This window comes from Eleutherodactylus coqui, chromosome 4, assembly GCF_035609145.1.
Source record: "Eleutherodactylus coqui strain aEleCoq1 chromosome 4, aEleCoq1.hap1, whole genome shotgun sequence".
In the NCBI taxonomy this organism is placed as follows: Eukaryota; Metazoa; Chordata; class Amphibia; order Anura; family Eleutherodactylidae; genus Eleutherodactylus; species Eleutherodactylus coqui.
In genome coordinates, this window is record NC_089840.1 from 186,458,104 (window position 1) to 186,475,791 (window position 17,688).

At 38.8% G+C, this 17,688-nt stretch overlaps 1 protein-coding gene across 1 annotated transcript in view; it reads left to right on the plus strand.

The window, feature by feature from the left end:
• GRID1 (glutamate ionotropic receptor delta type subunit 1) overlaps window positions 1–17,688 on the plus strand; it is a 1,141,753-nt gene that overhangs the window by 998,271 nt on the left and 125,794 nt on the right. Inside the window, exon 13 of the mRNA XM_066598745.1 lies at window positions 16,525–16,720. Coding sequence (XP_066454842.1) covers window positions 16,525–16,720 — 196 coding nt within the window. The remainder of the gene's footprint in view (window positions 1–16,524; window positions 16,721–17,688) is intronic.

Below are 17,688 nucleotides of genomic sequence, written 5' to 3' on the forward strand. Positions count from 1 at the left end.
AACTAACAAAAAGTAATTTTTTTTACTGGAAGTCTTGAAAGTTCCTTCTTGCAATCTTAAATTCTCTATGTAAACATTTTTCTTTTTAATTGATATGCATTAACAGTCTAAACTAAATGGTTAAATAAGATGTTATTGTTGCTCTACTACACATAATCAATTTCAGTCCACTATTGTCTATACAGTGATCATAGATGAAATAAGAACCATTGTAACATGTCGCTCTACTGAGTTTAGGCTTAATCACACTTAAGTACAATTCTCGTTTAGCTCTGAAATCAAAAGCAGTCAATAAAAAAGTTAACAGAGCATTCTTTAAACATTGATCTGTCTGGTTAAGTCTCTGTATATCATGGACTTGGGACACTACATTTGTTATGTGTATTGAAAGTGGAGCTTAGATAATTCTTGCTAAAATAATGGCTGATCAGAAAATGATCACATAATTCTATAGTGCTGTTAAAAATCAGTTTGTCCCTTCCAGGTGTTGCTGATGATTACTTGTTTGTCAAACTGAATGGTTTCTTCTGCAGTTAGAACATATTAGACGATAAAAAAATAGGCAAGCACAAATCATATTTTTAAATTGCTAAAGGGGTTGTCCCATTTAATGCATTTATTGCCTATAAAAAAGGATACGCAGGACACTCACCCGTTAGTAGAAATGAGGATAACATGTTTTTCAATCCTTGAAACCTGTACAACTGCAGTGAGGAAGAGTTTGAAAGGAGAAACAGTCTCTATAGAACTGAGAAAAACAACCAACTGTCATGCAATTTAGGAGGAAAGTGGGACTAGTTTAGAATTAGGTTAGAATAATTGGAAAAAAATTCAAGAGGTTTTTGAGATATGCCATCCTGGAATACTGCAAGGAAACAACAGTATAACTTCTCATAGGCATGAGCTCATGAGGCAACAATAATGTCAAACTAATTTGATCAGCTTCTACCAGAAGTAAGTTGTAGGTTGGACCTGGGAGAGGCTATTGATCTTTTATATCTGGATTTTTCGAAAGCATTTGACATGGTGCTGCATAATAGGTTAATATATAAAATGGACAGCTTGGTCTGAGCGAAAACGTATGTAGCTGGGTAAAGAACTGGCTCGGAGATAGAAAGCAGAAGGTAGCAGTTAATGGTTTGTACTCTGATTGGGCCACTGTTGCTAGTGGGGTGCCACAGAGTTCAGTATTAAGCCTCATTCTGTTCAATATATTTATCACGGACCTGATAGATGGATTGCACTGTAAAATATCAATATTTGCATATGATATGAAATTATACGATGTAATACAATGGAGGACAATATACAGCTGCAAATAAACCTAGATAAACTGGGGGCTTGGGTAGAAAAATGGCAAATGAAGTTCAATATTGATAAATGTAAGGTTATGCACGTGGGCAGTAGAAACGAATGTCACTAATATACACTAATGGGGTACTGCTAGGTAAAAGTGGTATGAAAAAAGACTTGACTGCAAACGTGACTGTAGCAACTAATGCCAAAGACAAATAAAGTTTTGGGGTGCATTAATACAGGCATAGGGGCGAAGGATGAGAACATTTTTCTTCCACTATATAAGGCACTTGTCAGGCCTCACATGGAATACTGTGTACAGTTCTGGACACCAGTGCTCTAGAAAGATGCTGCAGTGCTTGAAGTGATTCAAAGAAGAACAACTAAATTAATAAATGGAATAGGACGACTGGAATACCCAGAGAGGCTAAAAAAACTGGGATTATTCACCCTAGAAAAAAGACAGTCAAGGGGCAACCAAATGACTATGTATAAATACAGTGGGAGACAATGCAAGCAGGGGTTTAACTATAGGGCATGCAGAGGAATGTGGTTGCACCCGGGCCAAGGAGCCTTAGGGGGCCCATAAGGCCTCTCTTCTCTATATAGAGAGCCCAGCACTATGAATAAAGTATTATATTTGGGGGCCCTGTTGCAGATTTTGCATTGAGGCCCAGAAGTTTCAAGTTATGCCCCTCAATACAAGCATCTCTCCCATGATCTATTTATACCCAGAACTGGGACGATAACAAGAGAGCAACCTCTATGTTTAGAGGACAGAAAATTTCATTACCAACAGAGAAGGGGGTTCTTTACTGTAAGAGCAGGGAGACTGTGGAACTCTCTGACTGAGGACATGGTGATTGTAAAATTGATAGAAGAGTTTAAGAGGGGACTTGATGTCTTTTTAGAGCAGGACATAGACATTAAATAACAGAAGGGTAGCTGATCCGGGAATGCGCCCGACTACTGGTCTGGAGTCAGGTAGAAAGTTTCCAAATGTTGATCCAGGGATTATTCTGACTGACATCAGGAAGGAATTTTACCCCCAAAATGAGGTAATTTGGCTTCTGCTTATTGAAGTTTTTCGCCTTCCACTGGATCAACAAGGGGGTGGGGGGTGGAAACAGGCTGAACTGGATGGTCTTTTCCCTTTTTTCAGCCTAGCATGCTATGTTACTATGCAGGTTGATTAATGGGGCCCCCAGCAAGTATTTCTCACAATCCTGTAGATAGGTGACAATTGTATTTTGATACAAAGAATTAATATTATCCAACACTGATCTCAGTTATTCTAGTATCTCCCTTGCTATTCAAACAAACTTTTGTAGTTTTGGTTTACTGCATTTGTAGCTATCTTGTGTTCCTAATTTAATTGAAAGACAGATGACTGTGGTTTTGTCACAAACAAAAATTTTTGTTCCTTCAAAAATGACAAGACAAAGACCTAGGGCAATAAAGCAGTTCTACGCCATCATGCTGTTACCACTCTGGCTGACTTTTGATAGAATTGTGTTTTGTAGCAATGGCTCTCAAACTGTGAAGCTGAGTTATGCCACAGTTATTGGTGAAAAACAGCTGGTGAGGCAAGTTTGACAACAATGATCATAAGCTGCACATTCTTTTCTGGTTGCATCAATAGGTGATTTAGCAATATTAGCATTACTTATTTTAATGCTATTCTGTCTGCATGAAATGTACAAAAGTTATATTGAACAATAGTTTTCATTTTGACATGGATTTCAACTACTGCTGGTGAGGCCATGGCATCACCTTGATCTAGTTAGCCACAATAGAAAAGGTTGAAAAGACTAGCTTTCCACCGTGTTTGATGTCAGACCTAATGATAAAGGCTCATGTAACATTATACAAAGTATTTAGTAGCTGTTTTTGCTACTAAAGTTAGAGCAATGTATTAATTAAAGAGGCAGTTACTATTTTTTACACAGATAATATGGTTGTTAGATAACTTTGTTCCTTAAATTAATAGATTAACATGTCAAAAACTGTAAAGTATTTATACAGAAAAAATCTTGAAAGAAGCATAACTGCTAAGAAATTATAACAGTGTTCATCATCAGAAATAAGCTATTTAGTAATTAATCAGAAACACTCCTTAAAAATTAAGCGGCATGATAACAGCAGCATTTTCCATTGATGTGGTATATTTTCTGCAACTTTCATCTGCTATGTTTGTGTTGTGACTCGAAATAATTCGGGAAAAATGTACTGATGAAAGAAGGTCTCAGATTATATGCTTAAAGCAAAGAAATCATGTAAATCTGGTTGTTTCTGTATTTAAAGTAAATAACAAATCTGTTAATTATCATAAGTAAATATGGCATAAAGCTAGAAAGCGAAGCATCGACTGAAATATGCATGTCTTGAAAAACTATTCTTCCTTAATTATCTATGTGTTCCCAGCACTAACTATAGTATATTACCAATACAAATAGTTTACCCCTCTGATGCCTAAAAAATATACTCTTTTAGCTTTAAGCACACATTCATTACCAAGTTAAGCAATATATACTGATTAATGTATTCATATATGTTTATACAGTCAGAGCTTCAAATCTACTGCAGAATCATAAATTATATCATTCTGTCTGCCACAGCCAGCTCTGGGGCGGTAACACCTTACTGAATACTATTATAGTACAATGCATAAACAGTATGCATCACAAATATATGGTTCTCTGGTGTCAGTGGCTGATAAGCTTCTAGGTTTGAGAGAGTAGACAGAAGTGTTTTCTTTTATTTTTTTTACTTTTTTTTCTGATTTTCTATACATGTGCTTAATTTAAGGCTAACTTCACACAGGTGAGCACGATATCGGGCCGTGATTCATGACCCGATATCATGCTCGCCAACATGTGATTTTGCCACAGATGTGAGACATTTTGTGTTTCAAAACTGCCTCACATCACTTTAGGGAAGAACGATCGCAGAGCTTTTCCAATTGTTTTCAATGGGAACCTCGCATCTCACCACGTGCACCCAATATGTGGTGCAATGCTGCAATCTGCCCCATTGAAAACAATGGGATATGCGATGCAAGAGCACGCTCTAAGATAGGATATGCCATGATGTGCTTCCCTGCATCGAATTGCTATGCGGCAACAAATAACTCATGTATATGACCCCATTCAAAAGAATATAGCTCATATTTGTGTGAGATTTCTGCACCTCTCAACTCACAAATCTCGCCGATTTTTCTTGCCCGTGTGAAGCCAGCGTAACACTGTCTACGCACTATGTTGAATAAAGTATTGGGACATCCACCAATCCTGTGCTGTCAGGGAAAGAGGATATGCAAATCACATGTGTGAGCACTAGACATAAAGGAGAGTATCAGGCATATCCTAGTACAGAAACATATGAGAATTTCATGCGGTGTAGAGTTGAAAAACATCCAATGAGGTTTGGTGGTGGAATGTCACCTAAGCAAGCAATCAGTATGAGACATTGCAGTACTTTGGGACCTTTCAAAGTCCACTGTTGTCAATGTTATTTAGAAATTGAAAACATCTGATGTATGTGTGTGTGCAGTGCTGCCATGTTTGGAGAAGCCATGTACACGGACAGTGTAGAAAACTAAGCTTTATACAAGCTGTAACGGCATCCCGCACATTGTCTGCCAACATATTTGCTCAGGAGATCTCACAGACCATTAGAATATCCATTAGCACCAGAAATATCTATAGGGAACTGCATGTGAAAGGATTACCATGGAGGAGTGTCTGCACATAGGCCCAACATTATTCTAACAGTAACGTTTGGAGGATGTCCTGTTATGGTGTGGGGTATTTCCACTGGGAAGGACTAGGATCATTGATTATAGTGAAGTCCACCCTCAATGTCAATGGGTACAGAGACATTCTGCAGAATGTGGCATGATATTACCTGTATCAGTTGGTACAGCTCCATGTCTTTACCAACATGACTGAGCACCATATCATACAGCACACAGTGTTGAGGCTTGGTTTGAGGAGCAGACAACTTGAAAACTTTAATGACCATCACAAAGTCTGGATCTGAATCCCATTGAGCGTCATTTGGATGAAGTAGAGCACTGTGTCCGTGGACATTCAACATGCACATCATCCCCCACATCACTATCTGGAGCTCTCTTTGAGGAATGTAGGTAAATGCTTCCACACATCTATCAGAATTTTGTGGAAAGCCTGCTTAGAAGGGTTACTGCAGTCATTGAGGGAAAAGGTGGCCCAACACTATCTTGAAAAATGTGAATAAAATCGAATTTCATCACCTTCTGTGTGTACCAATACTTTTGTCAACACACCTCTGGTGTGATGAAACTAAAACAAAACTTTTTAGCCATCATGGGAAATGCTATGTGTGGTACAAACTCAACACTTTCCATCACCTCAAGAACACCTGTCATATTGCAGCCAGCACACTGCAAAGTCTCTGCCAGCACACCTTTGAAACTGTGGGTTCTATCCTGACTAGCAAGGGTTAATATCTCCTGTGTTTATAAGTTCAGGTTAATTAGGCCTGCAGCTGTTATCTGAGGTAGTGGCTGGTGATTGACAGTTCTATCAATAAGCTTCTCCGCTATATAACCCAGCTCTTCCTGGCTGGTAGTTATTTCTGATCTAGTTAGCTCACTCATTTCTCCTGTCTGTCTGGCTCCTGGGTTCTGGTTAGTCCTTGTGTTTTTGTTTGTTTTGTATTCTGTGTTCTTGTCTTTTATTTGTTGTCAGTTTCTGTTTGCCACTGGTTTTCTGTACTCTAGTTCCCCTCTGACCGTGACTTGTACTCATTGAAGTAGTGGAGGTCTCACTTTTGGGACGCGTACTCTGCTTCGAGGTGGGTTCTATTGTAGGGGTTCAGAGTGACCTGCTCCTTTGTTACCTCTCATGTCTATCTGCTCCTGCACCTAGCCAGCTGTTTAGTAAGCTAACATGTCAGTCCTGACTGCTCTTGGACCAAATCTCCACATGGTCTTGTCTGCAGTCCAAGACAAACATAACAACATAATTCCTACAGAGAACAATGAATTTGGCAGCATCATGCAGTAAGGATGTTTTTCATCAGCAGAGACTGAAAAACTGTTCAGGATTTAAGGAAAAATGGATAGCATTAAAAACGTTATACTGAGACTGACTTTTATCACCTATCCACAGGATAGGTTATAGTAGTCTAATCAGTGGAGGTCTCACCTCAAAGATCTCCACTGAGCTTCAAAATGAGGGTCTTGTATATCCCTTCATTCCTTTCTGCTACTGTAGACTCGCTGCACTGCATGCAATACGAATACTGAATGGAATGGCATTTGTGCATGCGCAGCACCTTTCCATTCATTTTCAATGGGACTACTGGTGATAGCCAAGAATTGAACTTGGCTATTTCTGTCACTCCCATTGAAAGGAGCAGCATTGCACATGTGCAACCATCTCTCCATTCAATCTAATCTCCTTCTGGGTGATTGCAGTCAGCTCTCAGTGGTAAAAGTAGGGCACATGGGACCCCCATTCTTAGGATTGGGTTCTCAGCGTTGAGTGCCACCGATTACACTTTTACAGCCTGTCCTGAGAATAGGTGATAAAAGTCAATCTTGGAAAATCCTTTTAAATATAGGATAATTCTTGAGTAAAGCTTTTTTCAGTCTGCAAAAGATTTGAGATTTAGGTGGAGGTTCACCTTAGCTGGAGTCCAACAGGATAGTTCTCCTGAATATACTGCTAAAGCTACACTGAAATGGCTTAAGAGAAACATTTAAATGTCTTGTAATGGCTTAGGCAAAGCCTAGGCCTCAATGTTAGGGCTCCTTCAGACAAACATCTTTGTGCATGTTTTTGTGTGCATAGAATTTGCACACACAATACACAGAGAATAGAACCCACTGATTTCAATGGGTTTGTTCTCACTTTCCTTTTTTGCATGTGCATCTGGAGCATGTGGAGAAAAAATAGAAGATGCTCTATTTTTGTGCACATGGGTCACAATAGAAGTCTTAGAGAAGTGCGCAAATCCATGCTTAATTTGCACTAACGCACAATATGCTGTGTAATTCTGTGAAAAAGAACATATCTGGACCTTAATAAGCTAAATAACCCTTTTAAATCATGGCAGGGGGTTGCCAAAAAGTACAGTAAAATGGGCTGATACGTGCAAAAAAGCAGCTCATTCATGGGGCAAATGCATTGCACTGAAGTGTGCGCAATTGTGCATGCATATATCTGAAGGAACCCTAAAGGAGAATCAGTGGCATGACTTGAAGACTGCTGTACACTAATACAACCCATCTAAACTTGAAGGAATTGGACCAGTTTTGTTATGGGCAAAAGTCCCTTTTGCTAGATATGCTTGGTTACTAAAGAGATAACCCAAGAGACTTGTATTTGTAATTGTAGCAAAAGGTTGTCCCATAAAGAATTGTTTTTCAAGGGTGAATACTTAGGATCCGTTAAACCTGTCAGGTCCTCGTTTGAACAAGCAAACAGCAAATTATATCAGAGTTCATATGTTTGCTCGGCCAGCCTTTTTATACAGGCAGATACGTTGTTGGCCCGTTCAAAAGTGGAATTGTTCAGTTGTTCACATTCACTGTGTCAGTGAATGACAGCGGCTGAAAAAATCGGTATTTAAACCTAATGAGCTAACAATGATTTTTTTTATGCCTGCATAAAATAAACAATGAATGAAAAGTGAACAATTTATCATTCATCTTTCGATTGTTGGCTGCATTTACAGTGAATGATTATCGTCATTTTTGCTTGTTTTAACAATTTTTTGAATGATAACCGTTTCATGTAAAAGTGCCTTTATGCACACTTAATGTGTTATGCTTTTTATCTTAATTATTATTATTTGTGTCACAGAGTAAACCTTCAAAATGGGAGATATGTTTTTTAATTCAAATGGCATAAATACCCCAAATCCATTTTAATTCCAGGTTGCTTGCAACAAAATAGGGAAAACATAAAGGAAGCGAATAGTTTTCCAAGGCAGAGTACATTGTACATACACTTAGAGGCATGGTTTTATTAGATCAAAACCTACTATTTTAGTCAAAATCTTCAGCTATTGATTTGATCAAATTGTCAGATCATGAAGTTGCTACGCGTAAAAATGCAGCTCTGCATTTCCTCTACTGCTGCCTTCACTATTCTATGTGACCACACCTAATAGCTGCAGTTTAGTGGGGATTAACTCTTCTTTGGTTCTATGGTCCATTTTACATGAGCCAAGAAATTGTTCAAATTCCTGTGATCAGTGAGAATCGGAACAATTATAGTTCAGTGTAAGGGCAGCTTCAAAAGAGCATATTTGTGTGCGCAAAATTAACACGAGCAATACTTAGAGAATAGAGCTCATTGATTTCAATGGATTCTCTCACACTATGCACTTTTACACGCGCATTTCGAACGTGCGAAAAAACAGCACGTTTTATTTTAGTGATCATTTGGGCACCAAAGGTCCCTACATGAGTTTATGGGGTATGGAAATATGCACATATGTATGCACAGGTATGTGCAAAATACTTTGCATACCTGCGAACATTAACACCTCATTTGGCTTAATAGCCATTTAAATCAAGTAGGGGTGATTTCCCTGCCCATGTGCACTAGCGGTACCTTCGCAAATGCGCACAGTATTTGTGTAGGCATACACGCAAAAAATACTCTTTCATGGCTTAAAGCATTGTACTACTGCATGTGTTTTTACGTGGTGAGACCACCCTAAATGCTTGCACAACTAAACAATGAACAATACATTTGTTTGTAGGTCATGTTCTTCATACATTAAAACTAAATGATGGGTTGGTCCTTGTAAACATCTATGAATGACTGCCTTTTTACTGTGGATATAGGCTGGTGGGCCAGGACGATCCTTGGCCTGCTCCAATTCCATTCTCTAACAATGATCATTCCTGTGTGAAAGCACTGGAATGATTATTGCTGGGATGACCTTTGGGGCATCTGCACCTAACAGGTCATCCTGTGTAAAAGCAACCTAAGCTCTGTTATGATGCAGCTGTCTCTGATGTGTTCATTCATGATTCTCTATTTAGGTGCCCGTACATGGTGCTCTTTCTTAAGCCAGTCCTATCTAGCTTCTTGCTACTGTGAATTCTGTCTTAAGGTGCTTTGTCTAGTCTGTTTGATCCTAGTCTAGTCTGGTCCAGGTCATTCCAGACTGTGTCTTGCTATCATCCAGAGTCCATGTTTCTTTGCTGTTACCTAGTTCCTTTCTCATGACCACGATCATGTTCTCCACTTCACATGAGGTCCTTCTGCTCAGTCATCTCTGTAACAGCCAGTTGCCAACTAGTCAATGCCCTTTCCTAACCTTATCATCTTTTTTGCTCTGCTTTTCTACTATTTGTTAGCAAAGCAATTTTATAGTATATTTCAAACCAAGCATCTTCGGAGAAATAACACTTCTTTATTAGAACATTGCAAATACAAGTGGGACATAAAACAAGCAATTAAGGAATATTTTCCAGACCGCATCAGTACCAAATCCATAAATAATATGGAACAAATGCAAAGCATTCGTAAGAGGCATACTTATTAAAATCAGAAAAAAAGATCAGTAAACTATTTAATGTAATAAAAAGCCGAATAACAAACCTCAACCCACTTCAGATACATTTAACTAGCTTATAACACTTAGGAACAATGTAGAGGCCACTTAATGCAAAATTATGAAAAAGCCTTAAAAACTAAAGCAGAACATTTCTCATAAACCACTAAGCCATCAGTTTATTTGCCAAAGACTAATACCAAGATATTCTAAATAAAGAATTATTTATCTTTTGTATTTCTCCAATAGTTCAAAAATAGTTGACCTTAGGAAAACTGAAAAGCAATTCAAATATGTTGTTTACAAATTTATATAATTTGCACTATTGCACTCAACAGCCCCCAATTTTCTTGAAATGTTACAATATTTTTTGGCAAAACTAACGTACCTTCCTTTTCTTAAAAAAACACATTTCAGTAAATTCATCTCTTCTACATACTGTAGATGGTAGAATTCATTAAATCCCTACAAAATAATATTTCTCCTGGCCCATATGGGTAATAAAATGAATATTATAAGCTTTATCATCCATATGTAATTCCTATAAAAATGTTCAAGCCATTACAATTTTTCAAGCTTGGCAAATTGACCAAAATAACTCAAAACTTATGACTTACATCTTTATTATACGTTTATAAAGAGCTACTCCAAAATCTTAGCACTCAGACCAGTCCCAATTCTTCCAACCTTTACCAAATATGATCAAATGGGATTTGAGAATGATATCAAGCACCTGACAACACCACAAGACTCATAAATCTCATAAATTATGTTGAAAGAATAAGACACTAACATTTTTGAAAGAATATATAGGGAGTAACTATTTGAAACTAGTCACAGACATTATCCATCTATGTAGATGACATTATTCTCACCTTGACAACCAAAATTATCATTAAAAAAATTATGTATACACCATTAAGCAATATGTTATGCTTTTATATTATAAGGTTAATCTCAAGTGCTTATCATCAATCTGTTAGATAACAAAAAAAACTCCCTCAAGACTCAATACGGCAAATGAAGTTCAATGTTGATAAATGTAAGGTTATGCACGTGGGCAGGAGAAATGTATGTCAACAATATACACTACATGGGGTACTGCTAGGGAAAAGTGATATGGAAAATGACCCGGGGGTACTACTGGACTGTAGATTTAACTGGAGCAACCAATGCCAGTCAGCTGCTACAAAAGGAAATAAAGTCTTGGTTGCATTAAAAGAGGTATAGGCCTGAGGCAGGAGAACATTATTCTTCCACTATATAAGGCACTTGTCAGATCCCACATGGAATACTGTGTACAGTTCTGGACACCAGTGCTCTGAAAAGATGTTGCAATGCTTGAAGAGGTTCAAAGAAGGGTGACTAAATTAATAAATGGAATGAGAGGACTGGAATACCCAGTCCTATCAAAGTTGGTATTATTTACCCTGGAAAAAAGACAGTTAAGGGACGATCAAATAACTATGTATAACTACATTAGGGGACAATGCAAGGATCTCTCCCATGATCTGTTTATACCTAGGACTGTGACAGTAACAAGAGGGCATCCTCTACATCCAAAAGAAAGCAGATTTCATCACCAACACAGAAAAAGGTTCTTTACTGTAAGAGCAGTGAGACTGTGGAACTCTCTACCTGAGGATGTGGTGATGGAAAAATCCATAAAAGAGTTTAAGAGGGGACTAGATGTCTTTCTAGAATGCTATGATATTATGGGATATAGACATTAGGTGACTAGTGGGATTGATGATCTCAAATGTTGATCCAGGGATTACTCTGGCTGTCATTATGGAGTCAGGCAGGACATTTTTTCCTGCAAATGAGCTAAATGGCTGCTTGGGTTTTTTTTTGCATTCCTCTGGACCAACAAGGGGAGGGGGGGGGGGGTTAAACAGGCTGAACTAGATGGACATTGTCTTCATTCGGCCTTACATACTATTTTACTATGTAATACTCATTTGATTGTCATGGAACAAATGTTGAGTACAGTTCAATTCTTCTCAATGCTACTATATGAACTCAACTGTGAGCTCCTCAAAACTATTGAATACTACCAACCAAAATACAACAAACTTAATATCCCATGGATGGACAAAATTGCTACTTTCCAAATGATGATTCTTTTAAATATATTATATATAATAAGTACACTCCCAATTACGTTACTTTCTAGGGGATTGTCAGACCCCTCATAATGTAATTAAAAGATTCATATGGTCTAAAGGGAATGCAAGAAAACCTTTTAATTTTTATCATGAAAGAGAAGTTTTGGTGGTCTAGGACTCCCATTGATCAAACATTATTATGCAGCAACCCACCAATATACAGCAAAAGACTGGAGGAACACATATTTAAAACAATATTGAATGCACATAGAAAACTGCCTTGCTCCTAAACTATGCTTGAAAAGCCGTAATAATGGAATCTTTATGAAACCCTCAATATCCTAAAACCCCCCAAAACAGCCTTCCAAAACATTCAATGCCCATTTGACAAAAGTTCCAATCTATCATAAATAATCAACTTCCTCTCTTATTATATTGTAATGCAAATGCAATGAAGTACAATTGAAAACTGACACTTAATAACATTGGAAGAAAAATAGTGTTAGGCCTTAGTCAGACGGGCGTTTATCCGCGCGATTTGCGCATGCGCATGCGTCAGGCGATTTTTTTAAAACCATTGCTTTGCAATGGTATCGAACACATGAGCGCTTTTTATGCGCTCGTCCGATAAATTATAGAACAGAAATCGCAGATCGCACCTATCTGCGATCTGCGATTCCGCTTCTCTTCTCTATATGCGCTCAATGAGGCCGGTGGCAGCAGCGCCGACCCCATTGAGAACATATAGAAGACAAATCATTCTTCTCTGCCACAGCTGTAACAGCTGTGGCAGAGAAGAACGATGTTTGCCCATTGAATTCAATGGAGCCGGCAATACAGCCGGCTCCATTGAAAGCAATGGGCTGCCGGCGTGCGCGGGATGAATTGTCGGGAAGGGCTTAAATATATAAGCCTTTCCCTGCAATTCATCCAGAAAAGTGTTAAAATAAAAAAAATATATATACTCACCTGCTCCCGGCAGCCGGAGTTCCGCGCGGCCGGCCTGCAGTGGGTGTGAAGGGGGTGTGAGTCAGACCTGCCCCTGATTGGCTCAGCGCTGAGTATATATATTTTTTTTATTTTAACACTTTTCTGGATGAATTGCAGGGAAGGGCTTATATATTTAAGCCCTTCCCGACAATTCATCCCACACTCGCCCGCAGCGCATTGCTTTCAATGGAGCCGGCTGTATTGCAGGCTCCATTGAATGCAATGTGCTGGATAGCTCCGGCCCGTTTCTAATGAAACGCGGCTAGGAGCAGATTTTCGGGCCATTTTCGGGCACCGGTCACGCGATTTGCACATGCGCATCCGTCATGCGATCCGCAAATCGCACGAAAAAACGCCCGTCTGACTAAGGCCTTACAGTGATTTTTCAGGTTTTAAAAAAATATATATATTGCTACTAGAGATGAGCGAACGTACTCGTTTCGAGTACTTACGCACCCGAGTACCGCCATTTTCAAGTACTTCAGTACTCGGGTGAAAAGATTCGGGGGGCGCCGGGGGGCGGGGAGAGGCGTGGCGGTGCGGGGGGTAGCAGCGGGGAACAGGGGGGAGCCCTCTCTCTCTCCCTCTCCCCCCCACTCCCCACTGCTACCCCCGTGCCGCCACGGCACCCCCCGAATTTTTTCGCCCGAGTACGGAAGTACTCGGAAATCGCGGTATTCGGGCGAAAAAGGGGCGTGGCCGAGCACGTTTGCTCATCTCTAATTGCTACCTTTCTCTATATTACACTCCATGTATAATTTTATATTCCTATAGATACTAGAGAATCAAAATTTATCTAAATGCATGTTATCAATCTTATCTTCTGGTTAGCCTGGATGTTATTCACTTATTTCCCTAAAATTCTGAGAGTTACAAAATTTTAAGACCTATGTATGAGTTAATAGGCAATAAGGGCTTAGTCACATGGGCGTTTTTTCGTGCAATTTTTTTTTTGTGCGCAAAACTGATGCGCACAAAAAAATTGCGTGACCGAAGCTAGCATCACGGCTGAAAAAAACGCTGCTAGCAGTGTTTATCAGCCCAAAGGGCTCAATCAAGTGGGCAGAGGAGAACGATGTTCGCCCATTGAAAGCAGTTCAGGAGAAGAGTCGGCTGGACGCGGCTGGTCTCCGGCAGCTGCAAAAAAGTGAGTATATATATATTTTTATTTTTTTACACTTTTTTGGATGGTTTTCAGGGAAGGGCTTATATTTGAAGCCCTTTCCCGAAAATTAATACAGCTCTTGCCGGCATCCCATTGCTTTCAATGGAGCCAGCTGTATTGCAGGCTCCATTGAATTCAATTGGAAAACATCGTTCTTCTCTGCCACAGCTGTGGCAGAGGAGAACGATCTTTAGTATATGTTCTCAATGGGGTCGGCGCTGCTGCCGCTGGCCCCATTGAGCGCATATACAGGAACAACGATTTGCGCAGAACGCAGTTACATGCGTTCTGCGAATCATTGTGTCTCATAATTTTCGGCACATCCGCGTAAAAAACTGCCATGTGACCGATCCCATTGCTAAGCATTGGGTATATATAGACGCAGATCGCAAGCGCATCTGCAAATCGGGCAAAAAAATGCCGTGTGACTGAGCCCTCATGCTGAATTCTCTAAAATCTAAACCAATCTCACTTGGGAAAAAGAGTTTAGGCAGCTTTACATGAGCATAAGTGCAAATAACGCAAGTAATAACATGACTTTTTGTGCAGTGAATATTGTGGTATTATTCTCATATCTGCACATTTTACTGTACTTTCTGCGCTATCGGAACCATTCACATTGGTGTGGGACACACCAGCACTGGAATTTAAAAGGTTGTGCAGCCTAATTAACACCAGATGTTTCTGATGTCCTATTTATTTGCGCAGCGCAATTACATGGGTATTGGGTGCACATTTCCACACCCCCTATAAACTTCTCTAGTGCATTTCACATGCTGCAGTTTCTTTTTGTGCATGCCAAATCAAAATAATGGGTTCTATTCTCAGCACATTGCACACAGACGCATTAGTGTTTTACTGCCCTTGAACTACAGTTTCCTCAAAACTCCATGTATAAAAGCTATAACTTCAGATTAGTCAGCCATGAGGGTTCTTCAAAGTTAGCACCTCACCCCGGATAAACCAAGTATTATATATCTAGGACAACTAAAAAGTGAGACAGGAGCACTATTCCACATTTTATGGACATGTGCACAATTACTGTTGTACTAAATATTAGTGTTCCTGGTATCTTAAATAGTGAAAACCAAAATAGTCCCCTTTCATGAATTAGCTCTGATAAGCACCGATATATACCAACTGGAGCAATCTTAAAGCAACTATTTTGGGGAAGGCTGTTGCTTTCATTAACACATGAAATGAGAAAATACTTTCTGAGGGCTTAACACGCTAGCGGGTGTGCAAATAAGCTCACCGCTATGGGGCCTATTTGCGCATAAATAAGTCAAAATTATTATTTTTTTTAAATTTCACACCATTGTGTGCAGTAAAAAAACTAAACAGAAAGATAGGTCCTGCCCTATGAACAAGAAAGTTTGAGGATCACGCTGGTAAAAAGGAAACAATTGAAATCAATGGTCTTGTTTCATCACATTTTGCGGGTGGGCTTTTCACGCCAGCAAAACCTGACAAAACCGTGGTCATGTGTTTAAGCCCCGAGGCTAGATTTGCATGCGGTATAATTTCTTCAGCAGATAGTTTGTGTGTTTGTTATGTAGATAAAAACAACCCACAAAACATTCATGAAAAGTATTTCCACAACTGATTTTCTCCACTGTGGTAATGCTTCCTATAATATTTTGTGTACAACACAATTCTACAGCAAATACGTCACAGTAACTCTGCCTGAATTCTTTGCTGCAAAATTGCTGTTGCAGATTTTTGGCCTTATTTTTATTACACATATGAATTCACACTTCTTCACACGATCATATGCATTTTTGCATTGGCCCATATGCACCGTATAATCGCATGAACGAAGATTTGACCCGATCGAGTCCCAGTTTTTATTCACATATTTGAAGCCATTCACACTAGGTGCTGCTGTATTTATGTAAAAAAACACACAGAAGCTATGAAACAAATGATCACTATAAAATACTCTGAATTACCAATATGCCTAATTACGGGCAGCTGTCGTCTTTTCCCTGCATTGTACGCAGCGTAACTTCCTCCCCTCCCTTTTTTGCAGCTGCCCTAGAAATCTATGAGAGCTTGCTGCATATCACGGCAAAAGATAGGTCAAGGCCTATCTTTTCAAATCCTCCATAGCTTCACTCTCTCCCTGCTATGGGGATCCCCAAGGGATATCCTCATAGCACAGAGAGAGTTGGCAGGGCTGTAGGGCTTCTCACAGAGCTTTCCTATAGCAAATATAGAGGGGGCAGAGCTAGAGCGTCAGGGCTAGAGATTGAATCATTCTAGCTTCTCCCCCTCCTCCTACGATTCCTTACTTGTAATTTAATTTGTTATTTTTGTGACTATTATTATTAGTGTTGCTATGTTTAAATTGTTTTGAAAGAAAAGCAAACGAATACGATAAATTACATTATTTATTATTTCTAGAACTTTTCAAGACTTGGCGAAACAAATGGATTTATCTTACGGGACAGTAAAAGATTCAGCAGTATATGAATATTTTAAAGCAAAAGGAACTAATACTTTGGAACAAGACAGCACATTTGCAGAGCTGTGGAGAACTATTAGCAAAAACAATGGAGCTGACAACTGTGTATCCAACCCTTCAGAAGGCATTAGAAAGGTAAGAAAGATCTCTTAATTTATTATTATTAAATATGCTGAAATAGAATGGAAATATGCCATTTGTGTCCTTTTCTTACTTATTTATTACTGCACTATTTCATGTAATAGTTGAGAGTGATGTAAAATAATAATGTTTTAGTTCAGGATTGGTTAGAGAGCATGCTTTGAAGAATAGGGAGGCATAAATTGTTCTAAAGTGAATTAAAAATACAGTGTTTATTGTATTCAAGAATTTCACAAAAAGTGGCCAATTATTCCAAGTAGCAAAATATATTTCACGGAAGTTTTATTGCACAGAATTAGTTTATCCATTCTAGAGTTGGTGGATTTTTTAAAACAAAGTTGGGTGGTGGGAGGAAATATGGGAAAGACTGTTATTATTGAACAGGTATTTAATTACATGGAGTGACAGATATGGACTAAACATATATTGTTTATTCATCATTTAATATAAGTCACTTGTTAATAGGAGCTGTCTTTTAATGTGATTTGAGACTAGAGTAATTTGTATGCTATGCTTGCGATTTTATTGAAATCCTTGGTGTGCCATAGTCCTAGTTGCTGTATGCTCACAAATAAAGCACTTGCTACACACTAGACGTAAGTGCCAACAAGAGAATGTTTCCTGATTCCTATTTAAAGATGTGATAAGACTGAAAATACTAGAGGCCAGAGACTGAGCAGTTTAATGGACTTTTTAAATATAAAGCAGCTCCTTCAACTAATGAAGAGGTTGGTTAGGAAAGACAGCAGTAGGCACAGGTGACATTGGTATTTAAATAAATAAGGATCTTCTATTTAGAATGTAATCTTTTCAAAGCTTTCATTTTGTTCTGATGGAATTATTACAATTATCTTGTCTAGATATGTCTATAGATAAAAGGCTGCCGTTTGCTAAACATAGACTCTAATAGAACATACTGACATGAGAACGAGCTTTCTGGCAGAACATTTCAAGGTTGGATT